The sequence below is a fragment of the Stegostoma tigrinum genome, chromosome 14 (assembly GCF_030684315.1).
Source record: "Stegostoma tigrinum isolate sSteTig4 chromosome 14, sSteTig4.hap1, whole genome shotgun sequence".
NCBI classification, from domain to species: domain Eukaryota; kingdom Metazoa; phylum Chordata; class Chondrichthyes; order Orectolobiformes; family Stegostomatidae; genus Stegostoma; species Stegostoma tigrinum.
This window is the reverse complement of record NC_081367.1, coordinates 25718127-25742601: the sequence shown is the minus strand read 5'-3', so window position 1 is coordinate 25742601 and position 24475 is coordinate 25718127. Positions and strand designations below refer to the sequence as shown.

The following is a 24475-nucleotide window of genomic DNA, read 5'->3' as shown; positions in this document are numbered from 1 at the left end:
AATGTTTTTGATAAACAATAAGTGAAAGGTCATCATTGATAGGTGGGTCTGCAGATTTGAGGTTACAATCAAATCAACCATAATCTTGTTAAAATGACAGAACAAACTCAAGGGTCTGAATTTTCATAGATTTGTATTCTACCTGTAGATAAGACTATGTGATTCATAACTGAAACTTAAATGAAACACAGGTGACAGTTTACACATGTTCACACAAAAGAAGCACAGCTGGTATTCTGGACACAGATACACGCAACACAAAGGAACTACTGCTGTAGGGACAAGCAGCAGTCACTGCTGAGAAATGCTACAGAAAAGACTGTTTTTTTTAAGCTACCTAGCAGGATATGAATAATAACTCAAGCTTTATTTGAAGAGTGGGACTTCTGGAGATTTAACAAACAAAAAGTTAGTTTGGGGATGTTCAGAAAACAGTGAAATTACTTTCAATGGAATCTGTACAAGTGGCATGGGAAATACAACCTGCTTAAAATCTGGGAGGAGTTTGGAATTTGCACATTCTGGGAGCATGTATTGAGTAAAAACATGTCAAAGTATTTCTGTTGTACACGTAGCTAACGTGAAGTAGTTTAGTTTTTGTTTGGTGTATTAGTCACCTGTTAACTAATGTTAATTTTAGTTCGTTCGAGTTACAGTCTTAAAACATGAAGTACCAGCGGATTGAAAAATGTCTAATGTGGTTCCACTTTTCAAGAGAGTGGTAGAGATGAACCTGGAAATTAGAAAGCAGTGAGTCTCACATCTGCGAAGGGGAATGACTGGAGAAGATTCTGAAGGAGTGAATTGGAAAGACATGGGTAAAATACGAATAGTAAGCATAGTTTTGTCAGAAGGAGGTCATGTCTAACAAATTGTCAGGATTTCTTCAAAATGTGATCAATTAATGTGGATGAGCAAAGTTCAGTCGATGTTGTTTATATGGCTTTGAGCAAAGTTTTCAACAAGGGCCCATATGAGAGAATGACTGAGAAGGTTAAGGCACATGGAATTCATGGAAACTTGGCAAAGTGGATCAGAAACTGGCATAGTAATTAGGGCACAAACAGTTGGGGTGGAAGGCTACATGAGTGACTGGAGGTCAGTGTCCAGTGGTGTACCACAATGATCAGAACTGGAACCCTTGTTGTTCATTGTACACAAAAAGGATAATATACGAAAATGTGAGGGAAACGTTAAGTAAGTTTGCAGATGACACAAAGATTGATAGAGTGGTTAATAGTGAAGAACATAGTTGTAGTTTGCAGGAAAATATAGATGGGTTTGTCAGATGGACAAAGCAGTGGCAGATGACGTGTAACCCTGGTAAGTGCGAGGTGACACATTTTTATCGGAAAAAAACAAGATAAGGGAGTATTTAATGAATAGTATGTATTCATTACTGAATGGGTAGATTAGAGGAACCTTGGGTTAAGTTTTTTTTCTTTATTCATTCAGGAGATGAGGGTGTCGCTGGCTAGGCCAACATTTATTGCCCGTCTTAATTGCCCAGAGGGCAGTGAAGAGTTCACCGCATTCCTGTGGGTCTGTCGGCCAGACCAGGTAACAATGGCAGTTTCCTTCCCTAAAGGACATTAGTAAACAATGGATTCATGGTCATGATTAGACTCTTAATTCCAGATACTTATTGAATTCAAATTCCACCATCTGCTGTGGCGGCATTCGGACCCAGATCCCCAGAACATTATCTGGGTCTCTGGATTAAGAGTCCAACGATGACACCTCTAAGCCATTGCCTCTCCATAAATTCATGTGAGCATGTGAATAGGATAATTAAGGTGGCATATGGGACACATGCTTCATCAGTCATGGCATAGAATATAAGAACCAGGAGGTAATGTTGAAATTGTACAGAGCGATGGTTAGGTCACAGCTGGAGTACTGTGTGTAGCTCTGGTCACTTAACTGAAGGAAGGATGTTATAGCACGTGAGGAGTACAGAGGGGATTCTAGATGACTCTTCATCATCTAGACTCAAAACATTAGCTTGCTTTTTCTCCGTATCTGCTGCCTGACATGCTGTGATCTCCAGATTTGTTGGTTTTCACTGGGATGTTGCCTGGGATGGAGATATTGAGCTATAAGGAGAGACAAGATAGGCTTGGATTGTTTTCCTCACAGCAAAGATAACTAAGGCGGCGGGGGGGGGGACATGATTGAAGTGAATAAGGGCTATGGACAGGGTGAATAGAGAGCAGCTGTTCCACTTGGTGGAGGGGTCAAAAAACTTGTTTTCACTCAGCAAGTGGTGAGAATCTGGAATGCACTGCCTGGGAAGGTAGTGGGGGCTGGCTGGAAATTTTACAAACTTTAAAAAATATTTGGATAAGCACTTGAGATATCATAACATTCAAGGATTTGGGATAAGTGCAGGAAATTGAGATTAGTGTAACTTCAGTGGTAGTTATTTGGCACAGACTTGATGGGCTAAAGGGCCTTTGCTGTGCTGTATGAATCTATGACTCTAATTCATTGCAGTGAAACAAATAACACTAGAGGTGGTAGCTGTGAATACTTACAGTTGGTTCAGTTTGATTGTATTTAGTTGGTTGTTATTACCAAATTATAAATTAAGTAGCCAGTGCAAATTTATGTTTTAGTAAGAAAAAATGCTTACACTTGGGTGAGCTAATGAGTCATCATCTTGATATTTAATAGCAGAAGGGATGTAATCAATCTCTTGCTTGATTTCAATATTAAAATCAGTTGTTCTGTTGCTCAGCACATTGGATTCATGCTTGGCTTCAGTAGCTTCTTGTGCCTAAGCAATGGAACAAACCATAATTAACTGAACTTACAGTGCAAATTAAATAAATTGTCATCAGTTCCAATCCATTAGCCTTACCTATAATTTTTGGTATTGGAAAAGCAGTTTCTGCTTGACAAATTAACAATGCATAACAGATTGTGGCATAATATCCCATATTTGTTCAATTTACCATTCCCCCCCCCCCCACCAGAACATTCCATAAATGGAGCATATAAAATTGCCTTAAATTCTTGCACATTATGTTACGATGGAGAAATGGTGGAACAGAAGCCCCAGCCTGTTATGATGGGAGTAGACGTTCCCTTCTAAGAATTACCCCGAAACAGGGAGAAAAGCTCAGTTTTCCCCTTGTAATCTATTAAGAGTCGCTAAAAGAATGAAGATCCCTGACCTCCACTTTACAAGTAACAAGAAACAATTTATTTATTTAACTTAACAATGAACAAATTAACAAATCACTAATAACCCGACAATTTCCCCATAGACTACTAACTACTCACGAACTTGTCTAAATTCTACTGGAATGCTGTTTAAATAAAGACAAGTCCCACTAATATAAGTGATAATGGGAACTGCAGATGCTGGAGAATCCAAGATAATAAAATGTGAGGCTGGATGAACAGGCCTGCTGTGTTCATCCAGCCTCACATTATCCCACTAATATAAACCCAATTAATAACAGGCAATAAATTATAACAATCTCTCCAAATTTGCACAATGTCTTCTAGAATATTCTGTTGTCTCCGGTCTCTTCACGAACACCTTTTTCCGTTAATTCTCTCTGTAATTTTTCCTGTGAGGACTTTGAGCTAAAATAACATGGTACCTTAGATTAATTAGATGGGGGTTTTTTTTGAGAGCTGAATGGTGCTAACTCTGGCAAGTGGCAGTTGGGTCTCTCGAGATTTTCCAAATGCCCTTGTCTTGTCTACCCGTAATATACGAAATAACCAAATTCTTATAATATGAATCATTTCAGGTTGTCGAAACCATCAGATTTAAATTCAGTTGGCTTTCTGTGTCTCGGTGCTTCGTTTAAATTACTTGGCCAAATTCAAACTTGTTGTCTCAGAAAAAAAATGCTGCTTGGCTGTTCTACACAAAATGTTTCCATTCGGGCACTCTCCATGCATCTGCACTTATAAATTTCCAAGCACAGACAAAGCAGAAGCTCTTAAAGGAACCACAGGGCTCTTTTCCTCACTATCATTTTTACCAACAAATTCTAACCGGCCTTCCAATTCATCAATACTCTACCCAATTTCACAACATCGCCCTGCTTAACAAAAAAAAATCATTATGAAAAGATGGCTTATTTTTCTAAATCTTAACACTATTACCACATAGTCCACTATTATACATAGTCCAGTAGTCTAAAGTTATACCCTTCATGGTAATTCTAAATATATATTACACTGAACTTCTATCTTATCTACACATTTTCTTTAAATCCGCAATAATGCATTGACAACAACATTTTTCCTGTTTTCTTTTTCCTCTGAACAGCCTGGTTCTCACTTGTATCATCAACCTGACATCTTGAATGTCAATCACTGAAAGCAAGCATGTAGGTGCAGCAAGCTATTGGAAAGCAATTGGTAACGTTGGATTTCATTGCAAGGGATTTTGAGTACAGGAGCATGTTTTGCTGCTGCTGTACAGAGTTTTGGTGAGAACACCTAAAATAATACTTGCTGCCGAGGAATTTTAGAGAAGCTGATCTTATTCCTGGGTAAGTAGGTCTCTGGTATGAGAAAAGGTTGGGCTATCTGGGCCTGGATTCACTGGAGATCAGAAGAATGGTAGTTTTGGGGGTGGGGCTTAGAATCTCATTGACTTCAAAAGGTATTGTCTCTCTGCAGGACTACAATATTACCTTTAATCAAAAGGTTTATTCTTTCCGGGGTACCTTAACTTCCAAAATTTGTGCCACTCAAATCTGCACGTTTTGAGCCAGGTCTCTGTTATGATCATAAAATAATATGCTCATGTGACAATCTACACCTTCAACTTTGAAAGAACAAAGAAGAGATCTCTTGGCCCTCCAAGCTTGTACTGCCATATTTTGCCCTTTTATACTAAAACTGGCTTCACTTAGAGGATCCATATCCTTCTATTCCGTTCCTATTTATGTATTCGTCCAGGTGTTTCTTGAACACTGCTATTTTGTCCATCACCTTCTCTGGCAACGTGTTCCAGGCATTCACCACCCTTTGTGTGAAAAACTTGCCTCGCACACCTCTTTTAAAACTCCCCCCTCACACCTCAAACTTGTGTCCCCTGACAATTGACCCCTCCACCCTAGGAAAAGCTTCATGCTTTTGACTCTATTCACGCTATTCACAACCCTTTAAACGTCTATTAGGTTGCCCCTCAACCTCCTGCATTCCAGCGATAACAAACCCAGTCTATCCAACCTTGCTTCATTGCTAAAATTCCCCATATCAGGCAACATCCTGGTAAACCTTTTCTGTACCCCGTCCAAAGCATCCACATCCTTCTGGTAGTGTGGTGACGCGAACTATATGCAATATTCCAAACGTGGCCTAACTAAGTTCTATAATGTTGCAGCATAACTTGCCTGTCCTTGTACTCAAAGCCCCTTCCAATGAAGGCAAGCATGCCATAAGTCTTTTTCACTACCTTACCTCTGCTACATTCAGTGATCTGTGGAACTGTACCCCCAGATCCCTCTGCGTATCAATATTCCAAAGGGTTCTGCCTTCACTGTGTAATTTTCACTTGCATTTGACCTCACCTCACATTTGTCTGGACTAAACCCCATTTGCCACTTTTCTGCCCATGCCTCCAATTGACCTACATCCTGTCGTATCCACATTCTTCTGGTAGTGTGGTGACCAGAACTGTATGCAAGATTCCAAGACAATCCTCTTCACTATCCACAACTCCACCAATCTTTGTATCATCCGCAAACCTATTAATTAGACCGGTTACATTTTCCTCCAAAACATTTATGTAGACCACGAACAGCAGAGGTTCCAGCACTGATTCCTATGGAACACCACTTATCACAGCCCTCCATTCTGAAGAAACATCCTTCCACCACTACCCTGTCTCCTATGACTAAGTCAGTTCTGCATCCATCTTGCCAGCTCACCCCGACACAATGTGACTTCATCTTTTGTACTACTCTGCTATGAGAGGTCTTGTCAAAGGCTTTACTAAAGTCCATGTAGACAACATCAACCACTTTTCCCTCATCAATCATCTTTGTCACCTCCTCAAAAAACTTGATCAAGTTAGTAAGGTACAACCTCTCCCTCACAAAACCACACTGTGTATCACTAATAAGTTCATTTGCATCTAACTGCATGTTGATCTTATCCCTGAAAATCTTTTCCAATAATTTCCCTACCACTGACATGAAACTCACAGGCCTGTAATTTCCAGGATTATTCCTGCTACTCTTCTTAAACACCAGGCAACATTGGCTAATCTCCAGTCCTCTAGGACCTTACCTGTGGCCAAAGAGGATACAAAGATGTCTGTCAATGCTCCAGCAATTTGTTCTTTTGTCTCCCTCTATATTCTGGGACAGATCCCATCATGACCCAGGGACTTATCTACCTTAATACATTTTAAGACCTACAACACTTCTTACTTTTTAATAGCAACTTGGCTTAGAAACTTGACACTTCCTTCCCTGATATCATCCTCCACCAATTTCTTCTCTTTGGCGAACATCAACACAAAGTATTTGTTTTGGACCTCACGCACCTCTTCTGGCTCCACATGTAGATTACCTCCTTTGTCCTTGAGACGGCCAACTCTCTTCCTGCCTCCCCTCTTGCTTTTTATACATGTATAAAAAGCCTCTGGATTCTCCTTAATCCTGTTTGTTAATGACTCTTCATGACCCCTTTTAGCCCTTGTAATTGCTTGTTTCAGTTCATTTCTACTTTCCTGATACACTTTAAGGGCTTCATCAGTCACCATCCTCCGAGATCTTACATATGCTTCCTTTTGCTTTCTGACCAAGGTCATAACATCCCTGGTCATCCAGGAATTTTGAGGATTTACAACTAGCAGGGTAAGTAAAGGAGAACAGGTGTATACAGTACATTTGAAAACTCAATTTTCAATAAGGTGCCTCATGAAAAGCTTACACTCAAGATTGGCCTTGTGGGATTGGAGGCAGTACATTGATGAGGAGTGATTAAACAACAGAAGACAGAGCAGGACAAATTTGACATTTTCAGATTGGCACACTGTAGTGAACGGGGTAAATGACGAGGCAACAGGCATTTACAATCTATGTTAATGACACAAATGAAGGGACCAAGTGAATGTATTGAAGGTTCTCTCAGAGAAAGATCAAGGGACCACAATATCTGCTGTGCTTTTTTTAAAAATCTCTTTATCTGGCTGTACCTAAACATTGTGTGCTTTGTGCTGACATTGGCTCCTACAAATAGAAATTGTTCTATTATCTAGCACTTACCAAAGTAAGTGATGTTAACGTAAAATTAAAAACAGAATACTTTTCTAATGATTTTCTCTGATTTCCAACTGGAACTTTTTAAAAATTTAAATAACCAACTGTGCCTGGCAAAAGACAGGACCCGAATAGTTTCAAAATAAGGGAACTCCAATTGTCGGTCTCTCTTTAAATTACTTGGCTCAATACTTAGGATAAACTTAGAAGTTAATACCCACCTTCTTTATATCTCTGCCAGACCTAAAGGTTTGTTGGACAAAGAAGTCACTTTCAATAGCTTCAATACTTTTTACTCGCTTCACCTGTTCTTCAATGGTATATTCTGGAAAAAAAAAGTGCATGACTTAAAACATCTTGATTTAAAGAGCTAATCTAGCAATTTTTGATTGATTGATTCATTGTTGTCACATGTACTGAGATACAATGAAAAGACAACATTCACTTTCAAAACTAGGCACAAGACAAATTGTTTCAGAGGTAGCAGGAACTGCAGATGCTGGAGAATCTGAGATTACCAGGTGTAGCGCTGGAAAAACACAGCAGGCCAAGCAGCATCTGAGGAGCAGTAACGCTGACGTTTCACACCTAGAGCCTTCTTCAGAAATGGGGGAGGGGAAGGGGATTCTGATATAAATAGGGGGAAAGGGGGAGGCAGTTACAAGATGGAAAGAGGAGAAGATAGGTAGAGAGGAGACAGACAAATTAAGAGGTGGGGATGGAGCCAGTAGATGTGAGTGTAGGTGGGGGAAGTAGGGAGGGGATAGGTCAGTCCAGGGAGGACAGACAGGTCAAAGTGGTGGGATTAGGTTAGTAGGAAGGAAATGGGGGTGCGGCTTGGAGGTGGGAGGAGGGGATAGGTGAGAGGAAGAACAGGTTAGGGGGCAGGAGCGAGCTGGGCTGGTTTTGGGATGCGGTGGGGGAAGGGGAGATTTTGAAGCTTGTGAAGTCCACACTGATACCATTGGGCTGCAGGGTTCCCAAGCGGAATATGAGTTGCTGTTCCTGCAACCTTCGGGTGGCATCATTGTGGCACTGCAGGGAGGCCCAGGATGGACATGTCGTCTGAGGAATGCGAGGGGGAGTTGAAATGGTTCATGACTGGGAGGTGCAGCTGTTTATTGTGAACCGAGCGTAGATGTTCTGCAAAGCGGTCCCCAAGCCTCCTAGAAGAGTCTAGGCCTGAAATGTCAGCCTTCCTGCTCCTCTAGTGCAGCTTGGCCTGCTATGTTCATCCAGCTCTACACCTTGTTATCTCACAGGACAAACTGGTCATTTTCAGATTGGCACACTGTAGTGAATAGGAGTAATGAAGAGGCCACAGGTATTTACAATCTGTTAATGACACAACTGAAGGGACCAAGTGAATGTATTGAAGATTCATTCAGAGGTAGTATTGCTGTGTGAAGTCACACTGTCAATCTCATTCAATTTTGAATACTTTGAAAAAGGAAGAAGAACTAAAATCAAGACCACTAATTTTGCACAATTAGAAAAAAATCTGGCCTAAGTGGTTGGGAAACAAATATTATCAGTTAATCCAGCAAAAGTATGCTTTGAGGGCAAAAATAACGGGTTAAAAACTAGAGCCATTCTTACAAGAATGAAAGAAGAGCATTCAAAGCAAGATTTTGTTGCAGAACTGAAGTAACTGATATTAAAACCTCATACAAAACATAGCTTATGATAAATAGCAGGTTCATATCAAGCAGAATGCAAAAAGTGCAGAAGAGACCTCAAAGGAAATAAGAGGGACAGCGAGAATGTACGAGAAAAGATTAGTAGGTATCAAATGGGAACACTTAACTCTTTTTTTATAAACACATAGTGCTAATTTGGAAAGGAATGACTGGGCCGATTTCGGACCAAAAGGAAAATCTCTCAAATGAGGCAGGGGATATGGCTAAGGTATTACAACACAAAAATAAAGGATGTTGCCAGTGTCACAGTAAGGGAAGGGCTGGATAAATTGGAGAAACAAAGAAGTAGATACTGGGACTGTTCTTGAAGAGGCTGGTATTGCCCTCAAAAGTAGAAAAGCTATCAGATGGAACATTTGTTGCTAAAGGAAGCAATGGGGAAATATTGAAAGCTTTGGCCAAAACATCCAGATAGGAGAGCGAAGCCAGTGGACTTATGAGTTGCAAATGTTACACTGTTGTTCAAAAAATGGAGCTAGCTAGTAACTATAAGCCAGTTAAGCTAACGTTGGTGGTGGGAGAAATTTTAGATATATCAGGCCGTGGCAGAATTGATCAGCACTTGAAACAACACAGACTAATAAATGAAAAAGGCAAATCATTTCCAATCAGCTTGATTTGAATTATTTCATAAAATAACTGAGAAGTTTGATGTCACGTAATTGGCTTTTCAAAAGGAATTGACATAGAACTGAATTATCTGCTTGCCAGCAAAACTGGTAACAGGGCAATGACTACATGATTACAAAATTCACTAACAAACAGCAAGGAATAATCTTGAAGTTTTTTTTTAATACTGATGTGAACTACACGGTTATGTTCTCCAGGGACAGGTTTTGAGATTGCCACTCTTCTTACGTATGTTAGCATTCTGCACCTGGGTATATGAGGTATAATTTCAAAGTGTGCAAACAACACCCAAAGCTGTAAATATCATGAACAATGAAGAGGCTCATAACAAACTTCAGGAAGCAACAGACAAATGTAATTGATATGATACTAAATTGATACTAAATTTAATGCAGGGGTGTGTGAAGAGATTCAGTTTGAAGAATGAGAAGAGGCAACACAAAATAACTGGCACAATATTCAAGATGGTAAGGGCAATGATCTGGTAGTTCACATACAGAAATGTTTTTAAAGTGGATTAGCAAGTTCGTTACAGCTTTCAAACAAAAATCATATCAAAAGATGCATCGTGCTGAAAACTAAGGAAGATATGCCGAGGCTTTAGAAATCGCTAGTTCAGTCTTAGCTGGACTGTTATTCCATTCTCTACAGCAAAACCTTAAAGAGGATATCAAATTCTTGGAAGGAGCACAGAGAAACATTACTGAAATGGTAAACAAGGATGTACCACCAGGGATAAGAGACTGCGGTTCTCATGTGATAAGACCAGATAAGTTGAGATTGTCTCACTTTGCCCCATGACAACATAAAAAGAAGTGTTCAAGTTTCTGAGAAGTTTTTTGGAAAATATATAGAGAATACATATAAAGTTTCCACTGATATTAGGTGCATGGGGTTGTATCTGGAATGTACCTCTGTAAGGCTGATGAAAACAAAATGAACAAGAGCTTTAAAAAATTAATTGGACATTTACTCAAAAAAGGAAAGAATTCCAGAAATAGGCAGAAAGAGAAAGGAGACAGTAGGAATTGTAGATGTTAGAGAATCTGAGATAACAAGGTGTTGAGCTGGATGAACACAGTAGGCCAAGCAGCATCAGGGGAGCAAGAAAGCTGATGTTTCGGGCCTGGACCCTTCTTCAGAAATGGGGGAGGGGAAGGGGGTTCCGAAATAAAAATGGGACCGAGGGGGAGGCAGATAGAAGATGGATCGAGAAGAAAATAGGTGGAGAGGAGACAGACAGGTCAGGGAGGCGGGGATGGAGCCAGTAAAGATGAGTGTAGGTTGGGAGTTAGAGAGGGGATAGGTCAGTCCAGGGAGGATGGACAGGTCAAGGTGGGGAGCAGGGGGGAGATGAGGCTAGTAGGTAGGAGATGGGGGTGGGGCTTGAGGTGGGAGGAGGAGGTAGGTGGGAGGAAGGACAGGTTAGGGAGGCAGGGATAAGCTAGGCTGGTTTTGTGATGCGGTTGGGGAAGGGGAGATTTTGAAGCTTGTGAAGTCCACATTGATACCATTGGGCTGCAGTGTTCCCAAGCGGAATATGAGTTGCTGTTCCTGCGACCTTTGGGTGGCATCATTGTGGCACTGCAGGAGGCCCTGGATGGACATGTCGTCTGAGGAATGGGAAGGGAGTTGAAAATGGTTTGAGACTGAGAGGTGCAGTTGTTAAGTGCGAACAGAATGAAGGTGTTCCGCAAAGCGGTCTCCAAGCCTCCACTTGGTTTCCCCGGTATACAGAAGACCACAATAGGAACAGCGGATATAATATACCATATTAGCAGATGAAACCAAGCAGAGGCTTGAGGACCACTTTGCGGAACACCTATGCTTTATTTGCACTTAACAACTGCACCTCCTATTCGTGAACCATTTCAACTCCCCCTGCCATTCCTCAGACGACATGTCCATCCCAGGCCTCCTGCAGTGCCACCCCAAGGTGCAGGAACAGCACCTCATATTCCACTTGGGAACCCTGGACTTGACAAGCTTCAAAATCTCCCCAGCCCCAACCGCATCCCAAAACCAGCCCAGCTTGGCCCCGCCTCCCTAACTCGTCCTTCCTCCCACCTTTCGCCTCCTCCGACCTCAAGTCCCACCCCCCATCTCCCACCTATTAACCTCATCCCATCCCCTTGACCTGTCCATCCTCCCTGGACTGACCTATCCCCTCCCTAACTCCTCACCTACACTCACCTCTACAGGCTCCATCCCCACCTCTCTGACCTGTCTGTCTCCTCTCCTCTTTGCCTTTATCCATCTTCTATCCGCCTCCACCTTTCTCCCTATTTATTTCAGAACCCCCCTCCCCTCCCTTATTTCTGAAGAAGGGTCCAGGCCCGAAACATCAGCTTTCCTGCTCGGCCTGCTGTGTTCATCCGGCTCTATACCTTGTTACCTCTGAAAGAGAAAGGAAATGGGACTGATAGGATAGCTCTTTCAGGAATCAGGATACGCAGATGGGCTGAATGGCTTACTGCATGTTTTAAGATTCTATCACTGTTTCAGAAGGTATTGACTAATCTGCATGTCAATTCTTCACCATGGCTTTTTTGTCAAAAATCTTAAAAGAATCGGATTCTTAACAGATCATATATACTATCTAGAACCTGACCCAAAGAAAAAGATAGGTGTCACACAAAATAATTACACAAGTCATGTTTACTGAACACCTTGTTAAGCCTCACTAGGTAAAGTGCTGTAAATCAAGCCTCACTGTTCTTGAAGTTGTCACAGAAGTATAGAAAGCAATGATCAAAATGTGTGAAGTTTCCAAAATAAAGATCAGGTTTCTGTGCTTAACAAAAACTGTTGTTTATTAAAAATAAAGAGACTCTAATCACAGCTAAATAACTATAAGATATCAACATGTGGTTCGACATGTGAAAGTTCTAAAGATCTTCTAAAACACTCCTACACACACATGTAGACATGCATTGTAAACAAACGAAAAATGTCGTATGGGCAGAGGGAAAAATAACATTGGGCAAACAGTTCAGTTGCACTAGTCCTCGGAAATTTGATGGGATGATCCTTTGATTTCCAAGTCCTTCAGATTCTTTCACCCGTTCCCAGGAGACATATAGTGAGTGGTTCACAAATATAAAATCCTTGAATTATTACATCTTCAGCAACTGTGGGATAAAATAACTGGCTTTCTTCAGCTTCAGGTATATTTTACTGGAAACAGCGAGAGCAAGAGAATAAAAGTTTAATAATTCCTGCCTTAGTCCTTTGTTGTAAGACAATCATTTTCCCAATTCGGGCCAACATCATAAGGGAACTACAATGAAAAGATATAATTTTTACAACCTTCAATCCACAAAGTAATACAGGGTCGTGCAAGATGGAACAGCAAGTCACATGAAGGAAATCAGAAGTGATTGAAGGCTAAGAAGAACTGGGGAGTTTTAAGAAATTTGTAAATAGTAAAGAGAATTTAGGAGACAAGTGGGCCTTGGCATTAACTTATAAGGATATGCAGACACAATACGAAGTTCAGAAACCAGTGCTAGATGGATGTGGCAGGGAAAGTGAGTCTGAAAGCGATTGCAAAACATAGAGAGAGTCCAAAGACATGCCCTGGATATTTAAAAGGTTAACAAACATTTTCCCCACGAAGTCTTGAATGTAATTTGCTTACAGGATGTAGACTTCAATTGAAATGATGACTACACTGTGCAAGATTGAATAAAATTACTTCAGTTTTTAGTGATGGAAAGATAACAGGTATTCAATTAGCAGGCACCTTTGAAACTAGCTTGTTTCAGGGCAATATCTTCAATCAAGACAAGGCAATATAATTGTTGGCGTTACAATTTACAGGCTTTTTCCTTGCATCATTATTTATGACTATGTTTTGAGATCCATGAAGACACTGTAAGCTAAAGTAACCAAATTTACCGAATGACTTTCATAAGAAGAGATTACTAACAAGATTGCAGTTTTGAAAGCACACTTTGTCAGTGGGAAAGCATCATTTACACTGGCTTTTATTCAGTTCATCTCCAGACATCAGAATTATGGTCCACCTTGGCATCCCGTCACCAAATTCTGACCAGTAATCAGTCAAGGTCTTGTGGAGAATGATGATGTCCAAAGCTCCCCACATTCAACAAAGTCACGTGAAAACTTCTACCTGGGTCTATTTGCCAAGTACCGTGACAATGCAGGGCTGGCGATGGGTACAGGGTTGTGATCTTGAGAGTCATTAGTCAAAAATCTCCACACAAACAATAAAAATTTAAGATCAAAAATGATTTTAGGGTGTAACATCTGTGACTCTGAAGACCACTTCAGGATATTCTCTGTTTTCCCCATATGAGGACTAGGCCAGAAATGATAACCTAAAAGTAATTATCTCACTTCCGGCTGGCTGGAAAATCACACCCTGCAGGATCACCATTTTCAAAGTGAAAGGAAATGTTACATTTACAACTTGGAATCTTAGAACATTCAAGGCTAATATTAAGAGTGACCATCTGGCATGAAGAATGCAATCATATCACATGAATTGACATTGCTGCCATGAGATTTGCCTTCCTGGGCATGTGCAGCTGAAGGAACATGCAGGGTAATACATCTACTAAAAAGGCAAGAATGACAGTGACTCTGGTATCCATGGACTAGGATTTGCTATCAGAGAAGATTTGGATGTACTGCCAGAATTTCCCAGTCATATAAATGAAAGGCTCATGATCCTTTGCCATGCCTGTATGGCTGCAATCAATATGCCACAGTCATCATGCCTTATGTCCTGGCTCTAAAATCAATCAAGGATATAAATAAGAACAGAGATAACAAAGTGAGGAGCTGGATGAACACAACAGGCCAAGCAGCATCAGAGGAGCAGGAAAGCTGACGTTTTAGGTTGAGACCCTTCTTCAGGAAAAATATAAAAAAGAAGTTCTATTTTGACAAAAAAGCCAAAATACTGCGGATGCTGGAAATGTGAAACAAAAATAGAAATTGCTTAGATAATCTCTGCAGGTCTGGCAATGTCTGTGGAGAGAAATCAAAGTTAAAGTTTAAGGTCCAGTGACGCTTCTTCAGAATTGATTGTGGCCAACAGTTCTACTTTGACCTTGATAAAGTCCTTGCTACCATCTCAAAAGAATCAAAAAGCAACCTTCTGGAGGACTTAAAGCTGTGACAATCCAGCACTGCAGATCTGAGAGCAAGATGTGTGATATCATGTCCAATTGCCTTTGAAGAACTAACTGTGAATTGCATCAGAGTCATAATATCCTACGCAGTTAGTTTAATGTATGGAAAACAACCTGCAGGGGTGGCAGGTTAAAGATTTCTGCATTCTGCAGTATGCTAACTCAGAATAATTTAGAAAAACAGAAATTTAAATATTCAGTTCAGGTTTTCCAGAACCTGAATAGCACTCAACATATATTTCATTTTTAGATGAATCTGGAGTTCATTTTTCTTTATGATTATTGAAAACATGTCCCCAGAAATATTAAAGTTTTGTTTTATTATTTTTTATTTGAAAATTAAATACTTACTGCATGGAAATATCATTCTAAACCTTTTAATGAATGGCATCGGTTCTGTTGAATAAGTTTTATTTGTTGTGGAGATGTTTTGACAACATGAAGAATTGGAAGCATGAAGACTGAAAAGCCACTCCATATTTTTAGAAATGTTTTAGTTCTGATTCATTCTTCGAGTTTGGGATGTGGTACAATGGTAAGTGAAAAGACTGATTTAATATCACAGCATGCTGTATTCCTTAGAGTGATTTTTCTTTCAATAACAAAACATTTTAACATCAAAAATTCAAGTAATCTTTACTCTCCAATCAATGTTACGGTGTTAACTTTACCACTAAACTTTGAGAAGCAACTTAAAAGTTAGTTTTCTAATTAACAAACATGTAATTAGATTCCCCAAAAGACCCTCCAGGTAGCACTGTCTAATAAGGCTATATTCTGTCATTGCTTATTGAAGTACAATGAACAGTGTAGTATTTATGTTTTATCTGAATGACCACGTTAGACATTTTCCTGTGTTTAAACTTCAAGTGAAATAAAACAAAATGGTGGTATATATCACATTGACGCTTCACCAAAAATAAAACAAAAATAATTTAGTTGAAATTATCCCTTAAAATCTATCAAAACATTCATAGTTTCTTTCTTTCCACCATAGAGTGCATATGTGGAGACATATATGACACTGGACATGAAACTTCTTGGACACTTAACACATGGTATGGTCGAGGTTGAAAACAGCAAACAGCTCATAATAATCTCAATAAATCTTAAGGATAATCCCTGGAGTTTAATTTTGTTCTCAACAACCAACTGTTAGCCAGATCACTCCTGTTTTGAGAGTAATAGTCAGCAGGAGGGTCAAGTTGCTTTGAAAAACATTTACGATGAGGTATTAGCAGTTTTATTTCCCCCTTACGGCTTTCACTAATAGATCAAGGTAAACCATTAAAAAGAATACTGGACTGTTTTACCAGGATAGGGAATGCCCTTCCAACTTTACGGCCTGATCCTACGCAGGGCATAATTTGTCATAAAAACATGCAGATCAATTGTACTTGAAAGAACCAACATTCTGAAATAAAACTTAGCCATGCTTGTCAAGTGTTAGCCTATCAATGTAACTCCACTTTTGGCAAAAAGTACAAACTGGTAACACATGATCACTCTTGATTGTTGGTGTAATAAAACACTCGAGTGTCATTAAATTGTAAGAATTCTTCTGAATCTGAGGTTCAAATTACTGTATTACAAACGCGCTGCTTACTCAAAACCATGAGGAACCACTTGTAGATGCAAGCTTTGACTGAACGGGGTCCATCAGTAATATTCGAGAGATTTATGGGTTGACAAGAGTACTCCAATCAGGGTGTTGTTTCAAGTTTCCCACAGCTTGAGAAGTTCTTAAAAACTCCATAACAAAAAAGCAAGGTTTCTATACAACATCATATAACAAAGGTAATAATCAGTCATCCACACACCTACTGTGTGGGGTCACATTAAAATAACTGAAAAGAAAGGTGACAGGAAGAGTGAGATTGCTCAAAACCATATTTGAAGTATTGTATTGTATTATAATGGTCTGCCAAGATGGTGATGACTAGGGCAAGAAAGAAAGAGATTACATTCACCTGCACATACATTGTACAAAAGTGGTCATAATATTTTTTTGCCAGGAACATCATGGTGTAATTGTAATAATAATCATGTCCTGCAATCGTGAAAATGATCACTGCCCTTTCAACAAGACACAGAAGAGAATCTCCCAACAAACCTACCATGACAACTTCGGGGCTTAGAGAGAAGCTTACATTCAGAGTATATTGAGGTTGTATGAGGCCGACAGCATAAAGATCAAAAACAAATTAGTTGAATTCTTCATACCTAAATGGATGAATTTTCCAAGATTAATAAAATTCACACTTTGTTGCTCACTAACACAAGAAAATCCATTGGAATAATAAATGCTCAGCATCTACAGAAAGAGAAACTGAGCCAATATTTTGAGTCAATGGTCTTTTGTCAGAACTGGATAAGGATTTTTCTCTCTTTATCCAGTTCCGCCCCATGCCTCTATCCCTTTCCCCATCCCCATCTGCAACTCTTCTAATGCTTTATGGCAGTTTCAGAACTTCCAACTTGTGGGCACCAGCTGCCTCCTCTTTATGATTGGCCTGCAAACTCTTTTCACATTCTTCCTGGAAACAAGACCTGTTTCTCCACCTGGCCAAGCTCATCCTCACTCTTCTCCATTCACTTTCTTAGGATAGTGGGCCCTAGTTATGCCTATCTCTTTGTGGGGTGCATTGTTATGGAACATTTCTCATTCCAGTTCTACTCTTTCTCATGAGAAACTGAGAATGCCCCACTACTGTGGTTGACAGGGCCCTTAGTTTTGTCCAACCCAGCGCCTGCACTTCAGCCCTCACCCCCTTTTCTTCCCTCCAATAACTCCATTCAGGTCCCTGATCCTCATTTACTACCTCACCAGCATCCACACCTGAAGGATCATAAACCACCATTTCCACCACCTCCAGCAGGACGCCACTACCAGACAAACATTGCCCTCCGCTCTCTTATCAGCATTTTGCAGGACTCCAGTACACACTGGTCCACTCCTCCTCCTCCATTTTCATCATCTCCCGACACCCCCCCGTCAACTTTCCACAAACCACGGAAAATGCAGCACCTAGACTGTTGAAGGCTGAATATTAACCTCCCATGTGAATCAGTGATTTACCTCAACTTCTATCGATTTAGTCTACTGTATTTGCTGCTTGCAACATGGTCTCCTCTACACTGAGGAAATTAATTATGATCGGTCGATCACTTTATGGAGCACCATGTTCCGTGCATAAAAACGTTCCTGAGCTTCCAATTTTCTGCTACTTCAACACACAATTGTATTCCCAGGCCAGCCTGCAGTGCTCCAGCAAGGCATCTCATTTTCCACTTGGGGACCCTGCCTCATTCAGGACTTAATAACAATTTTAGAACCTGAACTTCTACGTACTTTACCCACCCCGACCCCCAAGCCTTTCAAGACATGGGATGCTTTCAGCACAGCCAAGCATTTTCACCTCATTACAGTCCCCATTATCAGCATTTCTTTTTCCTTGGCAGATCATTCTCCAACCCCCGTCTACCTCTCATTCTCGATCTCTCTGGACTCCATCTCTGCCTATGCACTCACTCTTCCCACCCTCCCCAGTCCACCTGCATTCTGTCCCAGTGAGAATAAAGGATGGGTAATTTAATTCCAAGTCAGGACAGTACAGGTCTTTGAGGGAAGCTTGCTGTTAGTGGTGCTCTTATCCACCTGTTGGTCTTGTTCTCCTGAATCCTAAAGGTCACAAGTTTGGAAGGTGCTGGGAAAGAAGCTTTAGCAAGTAGTTGCACTATCTTTATGAAGGAAATACTTTGTAGTCACTGAATGCTGATGGTGGAATAGTGAATGCTTCAGGTGGTAAATGAGACATCTAGCAGGTTGCCTTTTCATGTATGATGTTGAATATTGTTGGAGCTGCACTTATCCAGGCAAGGGGAGAGTATTCCATCACATTTCTATTGGAACCTTGCAGATCGTGGACAGACTTTGGAGAGTCAGGGGCATTGTCACATGCTGCAAAAATCCCACTCTTTGCTTTGTTATTGTAGCTAGAAGTATTTACATGACAAGTCAGTCAAGTATCTGCTCAATGGCCATTCTGACATGTTGATGGAGGAGTATTCGTTGATATGGTTAAATATCAGGGGGAAATGGTTAATTTTCTCCTTCTGCAGTTAGTCATTGCCTGACAGATGTACGTGTTACCGCCATTTGTCAGCCCAAACCTGAATTGCTTAGTTCTTGCGGCTTGTGGGACATAGACTGCTTTCAGCACCTGGAGAGTTCCAAATGGTACTGAACACTGTAAAATCAGTCAATATCCCCATTTCTGCCCTTATGTTGAAGAAAAGGTCATGATGAATTACTAGTAGATGGTTGTTCTGAGGGCACTAGCCTGACGAACTCCGGCAGCCAAGTCCTGGAATGAGCTGATTCTCCTTCAACAATCAGAACCATCTTTGAGCTAAACTGGACACCAACTACTCTGCCGCCACTGCACCCCCCCAGCAATTAACTTTAATTTTGCTAAATTTCCTTGCTACAAAACTCAGTCAAGGGTAGTCATTCTAATCTTACTTCAACTCTTTTATTCATATCTAGATAAAGGATGTAAGATGGTATAAAGTTGAGTGGGCCTCTTGGAACTGCCTCAACAGCAGTGGAGAGGCATTGCAGCAGAACGGTTTGGTCAACCCATTTCAGGGTGATAGACAATTTGAAAAGATAAAATAGATAGTTTGCTGTCGTTACCATTTCATTAAAAATAACTGATGGATTTGAGGAAACAACATACTCAAAGGCTGAAGGAGAGAATGGACAGAAAGTGAAGCTTCGAAATGGAGTGGGTGGTTTGCAAAGACCGAGGAGTCAAAACTATTTTCTTTGAAAGAAGGGTAGTCATGGGAGATCTGCAGATCTGCACCAAAGGGAAGAGGATTACTGAACTAAATACAGGTAACCTTTTCATTCCAGGATGATCTTGAAACAATGAACAGATTTGACAGTCCAGAAAGGAATCAAAAGTTTTTAAAATGTCTCATTTATGTTTAGTATGTCACATGCAAATGTATGCAGACATCTGATCCTAACTGTAATTGTTCTAACTGCAGGATTATTAGAAGTAAAGTCTAACAGAATATAAAGTAAGAAGTGGAGAGAGAGCCTCTCTAGAATCTCTCCATCTGTCCTCAGAGGAGTGCGAGTATGTCAACGAGGGAAGTAAGTGACAAAAGAATGAAAGAAGGGGAGGCATGGGCATTGAAGGTAAATTTGTAGATGTAGTGATAGGAGTGAAGAAGGAAAGGGGGTACTGGGGGAGTGAAGTTGTAGGTGTCTAAGTATGAGTAAAGGGGAAGATGTGGGGTGTGCTGTTAAGCACATTTTTGCTGCAGACAACACTAATTATAGTGTGCAGTCATTTATGCCTTTATCACCCCATCATGCTACCTTTAAGGAATGACATAAACACTGCGAATCGTAAGTGGAAATGAGATTGGGATGAGAAGGAAGGAGGAGAAGCAAAAAGACAGAATAGCAGCAATAGGAGAAAACAAAGACAGAATAGCAGCAATAGGAGAAAACAAAGACAGAAACAAACTGAAATGAATCAAAAGAGATCTAAGAGAGACTATGATATATTTATTGACATAGAAAAACTGTCTCATGTTTTCACGATTGCATTGTCCTTTTATATTGAAGTTAGTTCCTGAAAACCACCACTAGATGGCTCAAAAAAGAATAGTTCAGCCGCATCTGTTCGAAAATACAGTAGTCATATGCAGTTAGAACCAGCAGAGGTCAGTAGATAATAGGCTGTAATCTGAATTCACTGCTGCAGTACAAATGCTGTGGAAATTCAGCTTTATCTGCTGACAAACATCATTAAAATAATCATGGAATGAAATATAAGCAGCTGTATATATTCTAAAATAAAGAATAAAACTGTTGCAGTGAACAGGTACATTTGCATTCTTCACACATTTAATGATACTTTGGTCCTGAAAAACAAAACACTTTTAACAGAGTCGGGGCCAAAGTCTCCATCTCAGGCAACCAACTTGTAACTGATGTCCATTTCAAGCCCACCAACTCCCACAGCTACCTAGAATACACCTCCTCCCAACCACCCTCCTGCAAAAATTCCATCCCCTATTCCAAATTCCTCCGCCTCCGCCGCATCTGCTCCCACGATGAGGCATTCCACTCCCGCACATCCCAGATGTCCAAGTTCTTCAAGGGCCGCAACTTTCCCCCCACAGTGGTCGAGAACGCCCTTGACCGCGTCTCCCGCATTTCCCGCAACACATCCCTCACACCCCGCCCCCACCACAACCACCCAAAGAGGATCCCCCTCGTTCTCACACACCACCCCACCAAACTCCGGATACAACACATCATCCTCCGACACTTCCACCATCTACAATCCGACCCCACCACCCAAGACATTTTTCCATCCGCACCCCTGTCTGCTTTCCGGAGAGACCACTCTCTCCGTGACTCCCTTGTTCGCTCCACACTGCCCTCCAACCCCACCACACCCGGCACCTTCCCCTGCAACCGCAGGAAATGCTACACTTGCCCCCACACCTCCTCCCTCACCCCTATCCCAGGCCCCAAGATGACATTCCACATTAAGCAGAGGTTCACCTGCACATCTGCCAATGTGGTATACTGCATCCACTGTACCCAGTGTGGCTTCCTCTACATTGGGGAAACCAAGCGGAGGCTTGGGGACCGCTTTGCAGAACACCTCTGCTCGGTTCACAATAAGCAAGTGCACTTCCCAGTCGCAAACCATTTCCACTCCCCCTCCCATTCTTTAGATGACATGTCCATCATGGGCCTCCTGCACTGCCACAATGATGCCACCCGAACGTTGCAGGAACAGCAACTCATATTCCGCTTGGGAATCCTGCAGCCCAATGGTATCACTGTGGACTTCACCAGTTTCAAAATCTCCCCTTCCCCCACCGCATCCCAAAACCAGCCCAGTTCGTCCCCTCCCCCCACTGCACCACACAACCAGCCCAGCTCTTCCCCACCACCCACTGCATCCCAAAACCAGTCCAACCTGTCTCTGCCTCCCTAACCGGTTCTTCCTCTCACCCATCCCTTCCTCCCACGCCAAGCCGCACCTCCATCTCTGACCTACTAACGTCATCCCACCTTGACCTGTCCGTCTTCCCTGGACTGACCTATCCCCTCCCTACCTATACTCTCCTCTCCACCTATCTTCTTTTCTCTCCATCTTCGGTCTGCCTCCCCCTCTCTCCCTATTTATTCCAGAACCCTCTCCCCATCGCCCTCTCTGATGAAGGGTCTAGGCCCAAAACGTCAGCTTTTGTGCTCCCGAGATGCTGCTGGGCCTGCTGTGTTCATCCAGCCTCACATTTTATTATCCACTTTTAACACAGTCAATATTTTCTGCTTTATTTGCACATGTACATTCCTAATGGGCATGAAGCATTTAATTTTGTGAAACTTATCTGAAATAAATTAATTCTTCCTATTTGCTGTAGAGTTAACTGGTCCTTTATCATGCTTCGGGGCAATTTTAAATTTTCCACACAACAGAAACTAGGCAGGCAGGTAGTTAAAGCTTCCCAGGTGACTTACCCTGTACCCTCTTGTAGTCTTCTGTTTTATCCTGCTCTTCTCAGCAATTGGGAAAGGTACTTGCTGTTAACCAACAAGTTTTGATGCTGTCATCTCGGATGATGTAATTTAATTGGTGGATTACTGTGGTTTTCTGACAAATTAACTTAAGAGGGGGAAATGTTGCTCAATAAAGATCTAAATAATAAGCATTTAGACTAAAAAGAAAATGTTCTAGTGGGAACTGGTCCTACTGATGATCATGAAGTTTCTTCAGAAATATCCCCTCTGCAACATCTCATTTCTGTTCACTTGCTGGTTGTCACTTCCTGATGACTTTGAGCAATGATACCATACAGGCATGCAAATAACACAGATATTGACAATCACCTGGATCTCTTGCTCTGTTCGAACTTCATGTTGCAACTCTCCTCTTCCCTTCTCCCTCTCCCCCACCCCAGCTCATACCATTCCAATTAAAATTGTGACTTTTTTTGTAAAATTTTGTTAGGCATGTGAATTGGGGTTACTGGCCCTAATGTGCGATGATATTTGCATATGTAACATAAACATTTGTTCCCAAAACCATTCAAAGATTTTATGGAACAGGAAAATTAATTTTGAATTAATTATATCACCAGTGTGCGGGCAATTTCTTGATCCTTAGATGTAACAGAACAGTCATTAATTCCAAATTATTTAAAATGTATGGGTTATAGTTGTCGTGCAATTGGTGCAATTTTAGCCAGCAGTAATATAGCAACTAAAACTGCTGTGAAAAAATTATAGTGACGTAATTGTATTATGGACAATTGGTTCAGCTGGCAGGCCTCAACACTATCTCAAAAAGCATGGATCACCGCACAGAGGTTTAAATTGTTGGACAGTTAATTTTTAATCATACTAAAGGTGCTCTTCTTGATAACATAAAGTCAAAAGAAACAATTTAAGAGTCCCAGGAGGTGCATCTGGAAAATGGGGTACTTTCATTTCATGGCAACTGTTGCCCCACAAAAAAAACAGAAAATGCAAATATGGTGTGGTTTTAGGGCTCTTGCGGTGCAGTGTTCCTCCCTCACAGCCAGGAAGCCTGATTGCATGTCCCACATGCTTCAATGATGTATTGTTGATTAGAAAATACCTGTAACCAAGATGGTCTTACCATTTATTGGGGCACTCATGAAACAGATCATCAGCCTGACTTCAAAGTCAGACTGTGAAACTCGTCACATTTGCTGCTGAAACTGCTTCATGACAGTTTGATATTTGCAATATAACTGCAGCTGCCGAGGGTAGTTAATGCTTGCATTACCAGTCTGTGGAATGCATATAGGCTTTAGGAAACAATTAGAACAAAGTTGAACAGTTTCAAAAATTAAATGTGAAGCTCAATACGAGAGAAAGAGCTTTTAGTTGTATAACATACACGTACTATTTGGTCATTATTCAATAAAAAAGGCTGGCTGCAACAGAGTTGTTTATGGACACAACACTATTTCATGCTATTCAATATCATTATGTAATTTAGAAATGTCTAAAATCCCACAAAGCAAAAAATTCACTGTTGAACAATTAGTGTGCTTCAATGTAGAAAACAAAAAGAAAAACAGACATTAGGTTACTCTGAGTGGCCATTATGCACATTCTGCTGTCTTCTTCAGCAGCCTGGGAGTTAATAGTTTGAGACCAAGAATGTTGCTTGGTGTTAAGAGGAAAGAGGAGATATCAAACAAAGGAGATTTAAAAAATTAACTTCCATCTGTAGATATTCTATTTATACTGAGGAATATAAGTCAGTTTATCCAAACACAGAATTTAGGATTGCATTGATCACCTTCCATGGGATTAATCTGCATTTTGAAATCAAACTTTAAATGAACTTTCTTCATACATAATTCAACTTTTTTTTCCAGGAATTGCATGCAAGTTTTTTTCTTAAATTAGTAAATAGCATTTTTATAAAGGTGCAAGCGTTACTGGATATTTTCCCCACATTAATTGATGGATTATCCTATGTGACAGCTTCCATACTCCTGTGCAGTAATTAAATCCTTGTGATTCTACATACTGTACATGCAAATTAGTTGAGTGTTACCCCGTAAATGCTCAATGTTAACCTGAACAGAAAGCACGTACTTATAGGTAAACCTAACAAATAACAAATTCAAGGCAACAAATAATACTGATTTATCTATC

At 40.8% G+C, this 24475-nt stretch overlaps 1 protein-coding gene across 4 annotated transcripts in view; it reads right to left on the bottom strand.

The window, feature by feature from the left end:
• rsrc1 (arginine/serine-rich coiled-coil 1) overlaps nucleotides 1–24475 on the bottom strand; it is a 386463-nt gene that overhangs the window by 2689 nt on the left and 359299 nt on the right. For all 4 annotated transcript variants that reach the window (XM_048542246.2, XM_048542244.1, XM_048542247.1 and 1 more), the window contains 2 exons: nucleotides 7466–7569; nucleotides 2636–2779 (listed from right to left, as the gene is read on the bottom strand). In XM_048542246.2, coding sequence (XP_048398203.1) covers nucleotides 2636–2779; nucleotides 7466–7569 — 248 coding nt within the window. The remainder of the gene's footprint in view (nucleotides 1–2635; nucleotides 2780–7465; nucleotides 7570–24475) is intronic.